Consider the following 14,555-nt stretch of genomic DNA (forward strand, 5'->3'; position numbering starts at 1 on the left):
GGGTCTGAAGGCATTACAATGAAGGGTGGGACTTGGACGGTGGATTCTCCCAGCCCCAGGAAGCTGGGCTTCCATCCCCATACTGGTGATTCTGGGATGGGCCCGATGTAGCGATTTAACTGCTGTGGAGTTCCCAGAGCTCCCCTTATCTCTTTTTTAGAGGTAAGGCGGCCCTGAATAAAATTGGATAGATTTATGGGTGGTAAAGTTACTTTTTCCAGGTCATAAAACAAGGTAATAGAAAGTGCATGAGTTTTGCAGTTAGGAAGATTTGAGTTCAAATCCAGTATGATGTGGTGATTAAGAACTATGGAATTGGACTGCCTATCTTTGTTTTTACCATTTACTAGCTGTGTGACCCATGTTTCTTAATGCACATCAGTTTCCCCATCTGAAGAATGAGGATATTAGTAACAAACACATAAGGTTGCAGTGAAGTTTGAGTTAATGTATATAAAGCACTTAGAAATGTGGCCCAAGTAAATCTTCAAACGATGCTGTCATTACTATTATTAAATTCCAGAAGCCACCACTTACTAGTTTCATGACTTTAGGCAATTTTTCTCAAGCCCCTCTGAACAACTTCTCTTACCTCTGCAAGGTTATTATGAGGATTAAAATAAATAACGAGTATAAAGCACATAACATCAACAAATGTTATCTCCATGCTCCAATATTAGCCTTAAAACAATAAGTAAGCCTGACCAGGTGGTGGTGCAGTGGATAGAGCATTGGCCTGGGATGCTGAGGACCCAAGTTTGAAACACCAAGGTTGCCAGGGGTCCGCAGCTTGAGTGTGGGCTGACCAGCTTGGGGTCCTGGCTTGGGTGTGGGATCAAAGACATGACCCCATGGCCACTGGCTTGAGCCCAAAGGTCGCTGGCTTGAGCAAGGGGTCATTGGCTCAGTTGTAACCCCCTGGTCAAGGCACATATGAGAAAGCAATCAATGAACAACTAAGGGCATAACAAATAACTGATACTTCTCATTTCTCTCCCTTCCTGTCTATTTGTCTCTTTCTCTCTCTTGCTAAAATAAACAAAAACAAAACAAAAAAACAAGGCAACTTCCTGCCATCAAACTCTTTGGTGCTATTAAGGAGGTTTTTACCTTGAGCCTAGAGTGTTCCCTGCCCTTGAACCTCACTGGGCTAAACAGTGCCAGTGAACACTATTAGGTATGATGGCTGACCAAAGTCATAAGCAGATAAAGAAAAATAAAAAGAGCCTGACCTGTGGTGGTGCAGTGGATAAAGCAGCAACCTGGAATGCTGAGGTTGCCGGTTTGAAATCCCGGACTTGCCTGATCAAGGCACATAAGAGAAGCAACTACTGCGAGTTGATGCTTCCTGCTTCTCTCTCCTTCCTTTCTCTCTCTCCTTTTCTCTCCTTAAAATCAATAAATAAAATCTTAAAGAAAAAGAAATAGAGCAAAGAGAGATAAATAAAAAGAGTATGACTACTTGAATCATAGCAATTATTTTTTGGGATTCTGTCCACTAGCCTTTTACTGTCCAAGAACAGCCTGTGTGGGCCTGAGGGACCAAGATGTAGATTTTGGTGCATTTGTATTAGTTCTGAACAGATTCAAATATAGTTTTCCTATGGCTTTTTGATAGTTTCTAAGTATCTGTTCCAATCTTTGTTTTCTTGGTTGCTAGGATAAACAGGAGCCACAGTGCATTTTACTAGCTTTATTTTATTATTTTCTTGTTAAGTCATGTCTCTGGTCCTTCCCTCTGTCGTTTCAGCTGTACCTGTGTCCTTCTAAGGCCCTTTAGGGCTCTCTCTCTTTGATCCTTGATCCAATGGCCATCCCTCCGTTTCCCCAAGTTTGTCATCAGCTGTCCAGGGGTGTTGTGTATTACAGAGTTCGATTACCACCATCACATGTGCCCTTTGGTAATGCCAGGAATTTTCCCACACACTAGCAACCAATCGTTTTTTTTTTTTTCTTGTTAGGAGGAGCCATCCTTGGGGAGTATTGCGAAAGGGAAGATCTGGGTTTAGGCCCGTCTCCTAGTCCTACTTTTCTCCCAGTTGATACTCTGGGCAGGGTGAACACCTCTGGCCTGACCTGAGCCCTATCTCAACTCTCAGCATCATTATCATGTTGAGCTGCCTCTTCCTCCTGAAGGCACTTCTTGCTCTTGGGTCCCTGACATCCTGGGTGACTGCAGGAGAGCATGGTGAGATATCATTTGGGATCCCTGGCTAACAGTAGAAAGTGACTAGAGAAGTCATGTCCTGTCTCCTTCCAGAGCAAGGAGCCTCATTTGTGGAGCCGGTCATCTCTGCAGGACGTGACCGGATGCATAGGTTCTTGGGACAGCTGGGGTGGGCGTTCTCGGCTTTCTTTACCCTCTCTGGACGAGGGGATGGGACTTCCAGTCTGGCTTTCTCCTAGAGTTTCTTGAATGAGAACAGGATCACCCCAACTTTTCTCTCTCTTTATCTGCAGAATGCCTGTTTCCTTATTGTGGCGTGTGTGTGTGTGTGTGTGTGTGTGTGTGTGTGTGTGTTAGTGATTGCGGGGGTGGAGGCGCACATGGTTGCAGAGATATCTTAGATAGGAGTGTTTGGAGAGACTGCAAATTCTTGAAGTACAGTTGGCTTCCATTCCTCATTCTTTGGGGCCTGGCCAGTTACCCCAACCTCTTGTGATATCTTCTTTTGCAGTGAAAGAAGGAGAATGCCCTCCTGACAAGAACCCGTGCCAAGATCTGTGCCAGCGGGATGAATCGTGCCCAGCTGGGCAGAAGTGCTGCAGCACAGGCTGCCGCCGGCTCTGCCAAGGGGGCATTCCTCAGGGTACGTTGGTATGAAAGGCAAAACCCAAGTGTGATTTCTGACCTTGCTTCTGGGCTAGAAAGACCCAGAGAGCATCCTGCCTCCTAGACTGGTTCTTGAAATCTAGCTTGCCGAGAGCACCTCCTCTTTCTTTTTTGAGGGTCTCTTTTCCTTTAACCATTCAGTGTCCCCAGTTCTTTGTCTTCTATCAGGAAAGAAGGTGTGACTGATTATCTGTCTCTTCCTTTGAACTCAGGGTTCTCGTGCAGTCTGGAGGGCCAAGTTGTGAAGGGAAGCCTGTTTAACATCACCATGAAAGGACTAAACCCTAGAGCCGGGCAAACCTTCCTAAGCCTGAAATAATCTTTCAGTGTAGTGCTTTTTCTAGTGTTAAAATTTTAAGGCTCAATTTCCTCATCTGTAAAATGATAACTGTATCTCATGGAATTGTTGTGATGATCAGATGTGCGGTTCCTGGCACAAGGTAAACTCAGTAAATGTTACAGTGAATGTGAGCTATTATCCTTGCTGTCACTGTCTCTGCTTTAGCACCAGGGTGGAGAGTCCTCAGTGAAGCTCAGAGCTTCCTTTCTCTGCTTTTCTGGTTTGCTGTGCCTGTGGTTGTCACCGGACACGGGCACCCTCATCTCTTGTTTGTAGCTGTCTCCTCTTCTGCTACAGGGAGGAAAGGAGCTTGTCCCGGTGTTGTTCGGAAGCAATCCTGTCTTAAAAGGTGCATCACTGATGAGACGTGTCCCGGTGTAAAGAAATGCTGCAGCTTTGGCTGCCACAAGAGCTGTGTTGTCCCGGTCACTAAACAGAAGCCGGGTAAGAAACTCCACCTTGTCCCCCAAGCTCTGCTTGGCCTCCTTGTTTCTTTCTCAGATATGCATATGCTGTCTTGTTGTTGGTTCTACTTTACTCTGAAAAACAATAAAGTGCCTCCTAAATTTGGAGATCTTTTCTAAGAAAAGATAGCCTGACCAGGCAGTGGCGCAGTGGATAGAGTGTCAGACTGGGATGCGGAAGGACCCAGGTTCGAGACCCCGAGGTCACCAGCTTGAGCGCGGGCTCATCTGGTGTGAGCAAAAAAAAGCTCACCAGCTTGGACTCAAGGTCGCTGGCTCGAGCAAGGGGTTACTCCGTCTGCTGAAGGCCCACGGTCAAGGCACATATGAGAAAGCAATCAATGAACAACTAAGGCGTTGCAACAAAAAACTGATGATTGATGCTTCTCATCTCTCTCCGTTCCTGTCTGTCTGTCCCTATCTATCCCTCTCTCTGACTCTCCCTCTGTCTCTGAAATAAATAAATAAATAAATAAAAATTAAAAAAAAGAAAAAAAAAAAAAAGAAAAGATATATGAAGGGTACCCATGCCATGATGGCTGTGGATGTGGCTCAGGCAGACAGAGGCCTCCCTATTTGCGGGCAGATTTGAAAGCTGTTGAGTAATTTCCAATTGCCATTGTCAGTTGCAGTATTCTCTATGAAAATCTTACCTGGAGGATCTGCGAAGAGGTAACACAAGAATCTTGCCACCTATGGGAGGCAGCGCACATTTCTAAGGCTCCGTGTCCCCTAGGTCCATACACAGGACGGCCATCTCCTGTTGGAAATGGGTCCCATTTTACTCTGATTCTCACAGAGAGGTGTTTGAAAGAGATTTCTTCTTCCTCTTACAGGGTCTCCATGACCTACTTCTCCATTTATACATCACTTCTTTTTTTTTTTTTTTTTTTTAGAGACAGAGAGAGAGAGTCAGAGAGAGGGATAGATAGGGACAGTCAGGAACGGAGAGAGATGAGAAGCATCAATTATTAGTTTTTTGTTGCGACACTTTAGTTGTTCATTGATTGCTCTCTCATATGTGCCTTGACCGTGGGCTACAGCAGATGGAGTAACCCCTTGATCGAGCCAGCGACCTTGGGTCCAAGCTGGTGAGCTTTTACTCAAGCCAGATGAGCCTGCACTCAAGCTGGCAACCTTGGGGTCTCGAACCTGGGTCTTCCGCATCCCAGTCCAATGCTCTATCCACTGCGCCACTGCCTGGTCAGGCTATACATCACTTCTTTAACAAACACTTATCGAGTGTTTACTGTTAGTCAGGTGCAGCGATGGGCTCTGTCTGGGTATATTGTGGTGAGCGACATAGACCCAGTCCCTGCCTTCATGGAGCTCACAGACTAGCGGGGGGAGAAAGAGGCTTAACAGATAAGCATGCAAATAAATCCATCATTTCAAACTGTCGCAAGGACACAGCGGACAATGAAAGGGTGCCAAGAGATAGAATAACAGGGCACTCCCTTTAGATTGGGTGGTCAAGGAAGGCCTGCCTGCGGTAGTGACATTTAACCCGTGACCTGGAGTTGAAGTCAGCCAGGGCAAGGGTGCAGTGAACACTCCGGGATCACAGAAGCAAGTACAGAAGCCTGGAAGCTGAGAGGGGGTTGGCCACATTTGAGAAGCTGAAAGCAAGCTGGTGCAGTTAGAGTTGGGACAGGGAGGGAGGGAATGGCTCCAGGTGAGAACGGAGCACAGGTAGACAGGGAGGTGGCAGTGGGGATGGAGAAAGGTGGCATAATTGGGAGAGTTTGGAGGTAGAAGTGACATGACTGTCTACTCTATTCCTAGCTGCTGCCCATTTCCTTGAGAGGCCCCCAAAGGCATTGAAATTGGTGATGTGTCTCCCATGGCTAGCCCCTTCTCATTTCGCTTTGTTTCAGAATTGTCAGGGCGGCTTTTGCTTGCTTGTGCGAGCGTATTGTCTATCCCCCACTCCCCTGCAAATACCGAGGCTGCTTTTATCAGAGAGGTGTTAGATATACATTAACCCTTTGAGTAGTGAGTTTTTTTCATGCTCGCTGACCCCCGGGAATGAGTTTTTTTTTTTTCAAAAAATGAAATTAATTCCAGTTCTAGTTTTATTAACTTAAAATCATGTTTGTTTGATAACCAATTTATGGCAACAAGAAGAACATACATTTGCCTTTTTTTAATGTTGCCATCGTACATGTACGATCGTACTCTGGCTGGTCAGGAGGCACGAGGATGTTCATGAACGTTCGTACTACTCAAAGGATTAACTTAGGGAGACTGACATTTTTATAATGTTGAATCTTTATACTACATTCAATCTTAGCCAAAAGGCCAAGGAGCAATAATAATGTAGAATCTTTATGTTTTCCCATTTTCCAAGTGTATTTGGTGTATTTCAAGGTGTTTTCTAGTTTTAAAGTACTGTATTTCTTGATAAGTTAATGCCTAGATTATTTTATTATCTCCTTTGCAATCTTCAATGGGATCTTCTAGGAATAATTTTCTCTTCTGAGTACACATGGCAGCATATTACAATGAAAAAATATATAGATTTTGCTTGTCAGAGATCTGGGTTCAAGCCTCGGCTCATCACTTACTGTGGGTCCCTGGCCAACTCTCTTCTGCTTCTCTGAGCGCCCGTTCCCTTCAACGCAAAACGGAAAGAATAAACCTTGAAGGTTGTAATGATTCAAGGTGTGTAAAGTGCTTGTCCCTCACTGTACCTTAGCTCTCTTCCTCTTGCCTCCGAAGGTGGGCTTCGTCAGGGGCACAATTTCTAACCAGCCCCTTTTTATCAAGAACCAGGATTATTTTCTCCTCCCTTGATCACTTCGTCACTGAGACCCTGAAACTCCACAACATGTGACAACCTCTTTCCTTCCAGCCGGCCCTCCCCAGGTGGCGGGTTCCTTCCCTGCGCCCAGTGGAGTTGACCGTGCCTGGCTTAGGCAGCTCCCTTGGGCAGCCTGCCCATAAGAGAGAATAGAGGATTGTACTCCTTGCCAGGACTCTTGAGGCCCAGCTCTGGAACCAGAGCCTGGGAATCTGTCTCAGGCGGGCCACTCTCTGCCAGCTTGTAGGGCCTGGTACAACCTGCCCAGTGTTTGAGGCTTGATGGCTACATCGCGGGGGCTGAGGATGAGGCCGGCACCCTGGCAAGGCACCTTTGTGAGCTGCTCTGGGCCCCGGCCAGCCCAGATGGGGCTTCCTCTTCGCTTCCTCTTTGCTATTAGCGAGGAAGGCTGGAATAGTGACCTCCCAGAGCCCGGTGGCTGAGTGAGGTGCCTAGTCTGGTGAGAGGTGATATTGGCTGCTGTGTTAGGGTTTAAGTGCTTTTCTACAGTTCCGATCCGAGCGGCGGGCTGGGCACTCACTCAGCGGGGCTGGTTCTACACAGAACTCCACAGGAAGCTTTCCTTTCTGGGCCATGAACAATCCCGCTTTCCCTAAGCTCTGCTATTGGCAGAGGTTTACCATAGCCTGTGCTGCTGGGTTTGGTAGGTTGCCAAGGGCACAGGGCAGATGCCAGGACCTGCTCCCACGAGGCAGCTCTGGTCCGAGCATGGCTCTGAATCCCGATCCTCTGCTTGTTTGCTGCATGGCCTTGGTCAAGTCCTTACATCTCGCTGGACCTCACTTTTGTCGTCTGTAAAGTGGTGATGAGGACGTTTACCTCATAGAGTGATAGCGCAGTGTCTTAGTCTGTTTGGCCTACTGTAACAGAATACCATGACTGGGAGGCTTATAACCAGCAGACGTGTCTCTCAGTTCTGGAAGCTGGGAAGTCCAGGGTCAAGGTGCAGGCCGAGTTAGTGTCTGGCGAGGGCCTGCTTCCAGGTTCGCAGACTGCTGTCTGTTTGCTATCGTCTCACAGATCCATAGTTACACCCAGCAGCATTCTGTTTAAGCTCCCTCCCTCCTGTCTGAGGTCTAACCTGTCTATTCACTCACTTATTCATTCATCAATCCGTATCTAGTGTCTCCCCCACCTAACACATGCACATCTCCTGGTGACCCAACCAGCCAAGGTCCTTGTTGTGTCACGGTGTGAGAGATAAGAAATAATCATCAACAAATAATCATAACCACGAGTCACAATGAGTTCTATGAAGGCAAAGAAAAGAGAGGTATAGAGGAAGTGTCGATTAAACTTGGAGAGCGAGAAGGAACTGGCTATTGGATGGAGTGCTATGCAGGGGGGCCAGCAAGGGCAGAGGCCGTGAGGCAGGGAGAGTCCACTGCTGCTAAGAAGGGGAGAGGAGGTTAGTGGTTGGATGAAAAGGAAGAAGGAAGGTGGTTCTGACTGAGGTAGGGCCCAGGGCCGCTCTCTAGGGAAGCTGTGGAGGGGCTTATGAAAGCAGGAGAGGCCTGGTCCTGTTTTGCCTTTAAAAAGACCGCTCTGCCGATGCATGGAAAATGGCTGATGCGTGGAAAATGGATGGGGCGAGTGGAGAGGTGGAATGCCAGTGAGGGGCCACTACTGGCCCCTTCGGCGGCAGGCTAGGTGGAGGGGATCGGGGCTTAGACCGAGGTGGTGGCAGTGCAGACATAGAAGAGTGGCAGCCGAGAAGCACTCCTGATGGCACAGCTAGCAGGACTGGGCGGAGAAGCAGGCGAATGTGGGTATTGAGGAAGAACGAGGAATGGCGCTCAGGTGTCCGGCCTGAGTGGTTGGGCGATGGTGGAGCTTACTGAGGAGGGGGAAAAGGTTTTGGAGCAAAGGTTCAGGTGATGGCCCAAAAGTTGTCTCATTTGATTCCCTCACGGCCTTCCTCCCACTGCGCTGACATTTGACCACCCCTGATTCCCTGTGACCCTCTGTTTACAACTTGTGTGTCCTCTCCTTCGTGTGGATTAATGGCATGGCCTCCTGGGTAACCCTTCCGAAGTCTCAATGCTGGTCGTTACAGGAAAGACTTAACATAGCAGGCTGGAGATGGACATTCTTAGCAAGGCCTGCTTGCAAGAGTGGCCTCGGCTGGCTTCCAGGAATTTGGATATTGAGAGCGTCATCGTCAGCCCCGCTGATGAGTGGTGCACCGCAGTAAACCTTTGAGTCCAATGAATTTCCTAGGTAGACAGCACTTCAGAATGTTGTCACTCATCCTGTGTGACCCCACCAGGAGAGGACCCTTAGAAGCTGGCACCTGGTTTCCTCGGGACTTCGCCCCACTTCCCTTTGACAATTTTGCTTTGTACCCTTTGCTGTAATGAGTCAGAACCACCAGGACAACTATATCCGAGTCCTGTTTGTCCAAGTGAATCACCGAACCTAGGATGGTCCTGGGGGCTCCCAAAATACTGGCTTGTTTATGTTTTTCTAATCCCTAACATTGTCTACCACCGGGTCTTCTCTCTCGGCAGAACTGAGCTGGGGGAGTCCCGGTACTTGCTGATTTGTTTTGCAGTGACCCTTGTGCAGTCGGGGACCATAGAGATGTTGTTTGAAGGGCATCCCTCAAGCTGGGGGTTCGGGACCCAATTCTGCCATCTGATCTCAGGTCATTCCTGCTCCTTTCCTGGAGGTCTGTCTATTTGCAAGAGAAGAGGTGTAGGTTTGACAGCTCAGAGGACCCTTCTTGGCTGAAGATGTCTTGGAATTTCCCTTTGCTGCCAGCTCTTGCCCTCTTGTCCTGGACCAGCACGGAGGCCAAACCTCTACTCTCTTCCAGTATTGGAGTGCCCCTGGCATTGGCCCCTTCAGGTCCACTCTCAGCAAAATGGTGAAATCTGGGGGGTGAGCACCCACTTTCCAGGGCATGTAGGATAACTCCATGAGAAGTTGATGTTGCTGGTTGTTTTTTCTGCCACGGAGATTAAATTGTGAGATAAAAGGCTTCATTCTTTGTTAAATGGATTTTAGTGTTTGTCAAGCATGCAGGGAGGTGTTGGGAGGTACATCTGGTGGCTAGAGTGACCCGAATTTCTGAATAAGAAAACCAGGACACATAGTTTTGATGCAATCTTACAATGGCATAGGCTACTTGAGACAGGAGCTGTGCAGAGAAGTCCTAGGATGCAGGGTATACCCGATTGCTTAGCCGCCCGTGTTCTCCTTGGAGGCCTCCGTCATGGCAGACTTCCTGGAGCCAGACATATGCAACTGTACTTACATGTTCTTCCTCAGAGGCACTGCGCCAGTTCTGCTCCGGTTGTCTGCAAAGCCTTTAATTGCCTGTCACTTTTTTTTTTTCCATTTAAAACGCTTGAAATAAACACTGAGATGAATGAGTCACGGAGAGTTGGTCTGGTTTGGATGTGACTTCTTTGGGCGTGCCTGCTCCCGAGGACCTGGCCCGGGGCCGGCGTGCTCTAAGGATGGTGTGGTAGAAAGAGAGCTTCCCAGCAAACCCAGAGGCTGAGCTTGGCCCTGCCTCGCCGCTGACTCACGCTGTCGTTCTGGGGAAGCCCCTTGTCTTCTCTGAGTGTCATTATCTTCACAGGGGCGGCCAAGGGGCACATCAGGAATGTGTGTCTGCATGAGTAACCAAACAAGGGTTCATTTTTCGTGCATGACAAGAAGTCCCGAAGTAGGTGCTCGGGATGAGGTGCAGCTCCCTGACGCCAACAAGGATGAGGTTGTTTCTCTCTTTCTCTTTGCATTCCGTGACTTTCTTCTCAGACTAGTGGCCTCCTAGTTGAAAGAAGGCTGCTCTACCTCCCTGTGCTGTGTCTGCCTTTGCACTGGAAAAAGATGGGAGTGAGTGCAAAAGTTTTCCTGGCTTTGTCTTAGTATGTGGTCACCCCTAGTGATGGGGGAATACGGGAAAACAACTCATTTAGTGGGCTGGGCTCACTGCCTCTCGGAACAAAACTGGGGTTCAGTTATCTATCACTGCACTCAAGCCACCCCCAGTCTTAGTTGGCTGGGCAGGTCCTGTACCCACATGGCATCGCTGAGGTCACTCATACAGCCGCAGAGGGCCGGGGGCTCAGTGGGGAGCTCGATGTGGCTGGGATGCTCCCAGGTTCTCGCTCATGGGGCAGCTCATGGTGCTGTAGTTGTCTACACAGCATGGCAGGTGGTTTTCAAGAGGGGTGTTCTAAGAAGACAAGCCCTGCTACGCAGGTGCTTAGCAAGCCTCTGCTTGTATCAGTCATACTTGCTGATGCCCAACTGGTCAAAGCAAATCACACGGTCAAGCCCAGAGACAATCTGGGAGGGGGCGATACAGGAGCATGAGTCCCAGGAGGTGGGGTTCATTGGGGGCCACCGGGGTAGATGTCTGCCACAGTCAGAAAGTGGGTTAGACCTCAGCATTGATTTTTAAACTGCAAGTCTTAAAATGAATTTAGTAGTTTATAGCCTGCATTAAGAAAAGGAGAAATGGCATCTAAAGTGTCAGCGTTGCACCTGGGTACGTACATTTTAAACACACATCTGTATTAACACATATGGGACACAATGAAAAATGTATTTTGTACTCAAGAGTCCTAGTAAAAATAGCTGGAAACATCGGGCTGGAGCACCTTTGGGCCCCAATGCTCTGATTCTGTGGCAGAGTTTGGCGGTGAATGTCCTGCCGACCCCCTTCCATGTGAGGAGCAGTGTGATGGGGACGAATCCTGTCCCCAGGGGCACAAATGCTGCAGCACCGGCTGTGGTCACACCTGCCGCGGAGACATTACAGGAGGTATGTTGGCTTTTGGGGGAAGAAATCCTTGACTGCTCCTTGAGTTGCAGAGGCAGGAGGGGAGGGAGTCACCTGTGGCCTTCTTGTTTTTCCTTTCCCGGGAGGAATCAGAGTTCTCAACCTTCCTGTCCTCCCAGCCCCTCAACCCAAAGCAATCGCTCCTCCTTGGGCCCGGCGCCCTTGTTGGCATTAAATAACCAGGGGAAGGCAGGGTGGGGTCATGGGAAGTCCCAGGGTGGAGACAGACAGCATGGCTCCTGGTCTTGCTTCTGCTGCTAATTTGCTCTGTGACCTTGGGTAAGCAAACCCCTCTCTTTCTTTCTTTCTTTTTTTTTTTTTTTGTATTTTTCTGAAGCTGGAAACGGGGAGAGACAGTCAGACAGACTCCCGCATGCGCCCCGACCGGGATCCACCCGGCACACCCACCAGGGGTGACGCTCTGCCCACCAGGGGGCGATGCTCTGCCCCTCCGGGGCGTCGCTCTGCCGCGACCAGAGCCACTCTAGCGCCTGGGGCAGAGGCCAAGGAGCCATCCCCAACGCCCGGGCCATCTTTGCTCCAATGGAGCCTTGGCTGCAAGAGGGGAAGAGAGAGACAGAGAGGAAGGGGGGGGTGGAGAAGCAAATGGGCGCTTCTCCTGTGTGCCCTGGCCGGGAATCGAACCTGGGTCCCCCGCACGCCAGGCCGACGCTCTACCGCTGAGCCAACTGGCCAGGGCCGCAAACCCCTCTTTCTGAGCAAGTTTCTTCATCTGTAAAATGAAGGATTTGCCCAAGACCACGTTACTGACTTAATTCTCAGCACAAAGCTTCCCCACCTCCAAAATGAAATCTTGGAAGCAGCATATATGCAACAGATAAAAGTATTCCTGATGTGATTTCTTTGTTTCTTCAATATATATATTTTAAACAAATATATATTTTTGGGAGCTCCTTTTTTTCCCCAGGCACTGCGGACCTCCACTTCAGAATCACTGGCCCAGATGTCTTTAGGCAGTATTTTAAACACACATGTTTGGTGTGGGCTAGTGGTCAAGGCTTGGGGACAGATTGTTGTCCTTATGTGGCATATAGCCTACCAGGGAAGGACAAATGAGTGAATCATAATAGAGTCTGATGGTAGGAGCACTTTGTCTAGGGTGGTGGAGAGGCCTCCTCTGGGGAAGAGACACTGTGAAGCGCCAGCACAGGGGACAGGGCGGTGGTCTGGGAGCCTTGCTCCTCCTGCATTTACCCAGCCCCACCCCCACGCCCCCAGGGGTGACAAACCCCCAGGTGCCTCCTAAAAAGTGTTGGTCCAGGTGCCCTCCTGGGGCCTGACAGATTCTGAGATCCTCCATCTTCAAGGTTTCCCAGCCAGAGCTCTGGTTCAGGGGTGGATTTGCCAGGAGCCCCCCACGTCTGAATTCCAGGTGGGACCTCGGAGTCCGTCCCCTCTCTTTCCCTGCGTCTGTTTTCCCACAGGGCGGAGCGGTGATTGTCCCAACATTTTGGTGGGCCTGTGCATCGTCAGCTGCATGATGGATGAGAACTGTCAAGCCGGCCAAAAGTGCTGCAAGTCAGGCTGCGGCCGCTTCTGTGTCCCACCAGCTCTGTCTCAGCTGGCCACGAACCCCAACGGGACCCTCAGGTCTGATTCTGAATTAGGTGAGTACAGTCCAGCATCCTCAGAAACAAAGGACTTAACTGCTGTGTGTGAAGCCCAGGTTTAGGGGCTGGCAGGTGACTGCAGAAGGCCAAGACAAAGGTTTTTTTCCCTGGAGAGTCTAGTAGGAGGGAAAGATGATAGTTCCCGATCACATCTCACTGAAGGCTTGCGTAGACAGTGTAGGGTTATAGGCGTTCAGAGTGGGCAGGGCTCCTTGGGAAGGTCTTTCTGCAGAAGTAGGATCTGACCTCAGCCCTAATGGTGAGGCAGAACGTGGCAAAGGGAGGGCAGCCCAGAGAACGTGCTGGACAGGCGGTCTGGGGATTGTTAGCAAAGGCACAGAAGGGGGAAAGTATGTGACCTGTTTGGGAAGCTGGAGTGGGGGTGGGGTGAGAGCAGGTAAAGGAACAGCCGGGCTGTTGTAACAGGAGGAGATATAAAGTTGACATCTGAATGATCAGAGTCTTCAATGCCAGTTTGGACTGGATTGGCTAGCAAGCGATAAGCCAATTAAAGGCTTCTGAGAGCAATATATGCAAACTTTCTCCAGGGTTGGGGGGAAGCACCTTGGGGACCTGGAACCAGGAAGGCACAGTTGTGACTTCATGTTTCTTCTCCTTGCAGAGACCCTAGTGCCCTAGCTGTCCTGATTAGTCCTGAGCTTCTGTGGTGACTCCAAAGGGCTGGTCCTGGAAGCCAGGAGAGAATGATGTCCAGGGCTCTCACTGCCTTCTCCGCTCTGCTTCTGTTCCTGCTGCTGCCCTGAGTGTGAGAAACAGCCCAGGGGTGGGCAGTGGGTGTGTGGTGCTTCTTGTCCCCAATAAAGGCTGGTGCTGACCCTCTTGTCTGTGCTGTGTGAGGACTAAGGACTAAGGTGAGGACATAGAGCTGCGCTGAGGGTGGGGGTGTGTGTGTCTGAGTATGGCTGTGGGATTATGGAATTTATTTGGGAAGGGCAGGTGGTCCGTTCTTCCTGAGATCACCAGAAATGGGTTCTGGTTTGGTGTGGGCTAGGGGAGAGATGGGTGGAAGACATGACTTGCTGTAGATGTCATTGTCGAACCTCAGGAGTAGGACAGTCAGGCCTCTCTTTGGGTCTGCGGACCTTTCCTTTATCAGAGAAAGTGGGTTGGGGATGGAACGGGCCTGAGCGGCTAGTTTATTATAGTCACTTAGATGTTCCCACCTTGGACCTCCTTCCTTAGGGACCAGCCCTTGGCTTCAAGATGGGCAGTTGATCTACTCCAGGTAGCTTTACTGTAGGGAGGGGATGTTTGTAGGTTCTTGGAACCAAGATAATTTTTTTTTTTTTGTATTTTTCCGAAGCTGGAAATGGGGACAGTCAGACAGACTCCCGCATGCGCCTGACCGGGATCCACCCGGCACACCCACCAGGGGGCGACGCTCTGCCCACCAGGGGGTGATGCTCTGCCCCTCCGGGGCGTCGCTCTGTTGCGACCAGAGCCACTCTAGCGCCTGGGGCAGAGGCCAAGGAGCCATCCCCAGCGCCCGGCCATCTTTGCTCGAATGGAGCCTCGCTGTGGGAGAGAAGAGAGAGACAGAGAGGAAGGAGAGGGGGATGGGTGGAGAAGCAGATGGGCGCCTCTCCTGTGTGCCCTGGCCGGGAATCGAACCCGGGACCTCTGCACGCCAGGCCGACGCTCTAC

General features: G+C 49.9%; 1 protein-coding gene across 2 annotated transcripts; it reads left to right on the forward strand.

Annotated features, from left to right (window-relative positions):
* The first annotated feature begins 2,044 nt into the window (after positions 1-2,044).
* WFDC3 (WAP four-disulfide core domain 3) lies at positions 2,045-13,713 on the forward strand. Of its 2 annotated transcripts, none has more exons than XM_066385960.1 (6): positions 2,045-2,188; positions 2,679-2,810; positions 3,450-3,617; positions 11,110-11,241; positions 12,705-12,887; positions 13,513-13,713. In XM_066385960.1, exons 1-6 carry the CDS (start codon positions 2,110-2,112, stop codon positions 13,527-13,529), a joined length of 711 nt encoding a protein of 236 aa, XP_066242057.1. In that variant the 5' UTR covers positions 2,045-2,109; the 3' UTR covers positions 13,530-13,713. The 2 variants fall into 2 exon arrangements, with proteins under 2 accessions (XP_066242057.1, XP_066242059.1); XM_066385962.1 differs by having other exon boundaries at positions 3,471-3,617.
* Positions 13,714-14,555: the final 842 nt, after the last annotated feature.

This window comes from Saccopteryx leptura, chromosome 5 (genome assembly GCF_036850995.1).
Source record: "Saccopteryx leptura isolate mSacLep1 chromosome 5, mSacLep1_pri_phased_curated, whole genome shotgun sequence".
In the NCBI taxonomy this organism is placed as follows: domain Eukaryota; kingdom Metazoa; phylum Chordata; class Mammalia; order Chiroptera; family Emballonuridae; genus Saccopteryx; species Saccopteryx leptura.

What these genes read in the sequence shown, in the direction of transcription:
- WFDC3 (XM_066385960.1), top strand. Translation starts at nt 2,110, where the DNA reads ATGTTGAGCTGCCTCTTCCTCCTGAAGGCACTTCTTGCTCTTGGGTCC. An exon ending in GGTCACTAAACAGAAGCCGG is followed by an intron (nt 3,618 to 11,109) that starts GTAAGAAACTCC and finishes ATTCTGTGGCAG; the next exon opens with AGTTTGGCGGTGAATGTCCT. An exon ending in CCGCGGAGACATTACAGGAG is followed by an intron (nt 11,242 to 12,704) that starts GTATGTTGGCTT and finishes GTTTTCCCACAG; the next exon opens with GGCGGAGCGGTGATTGTCCC.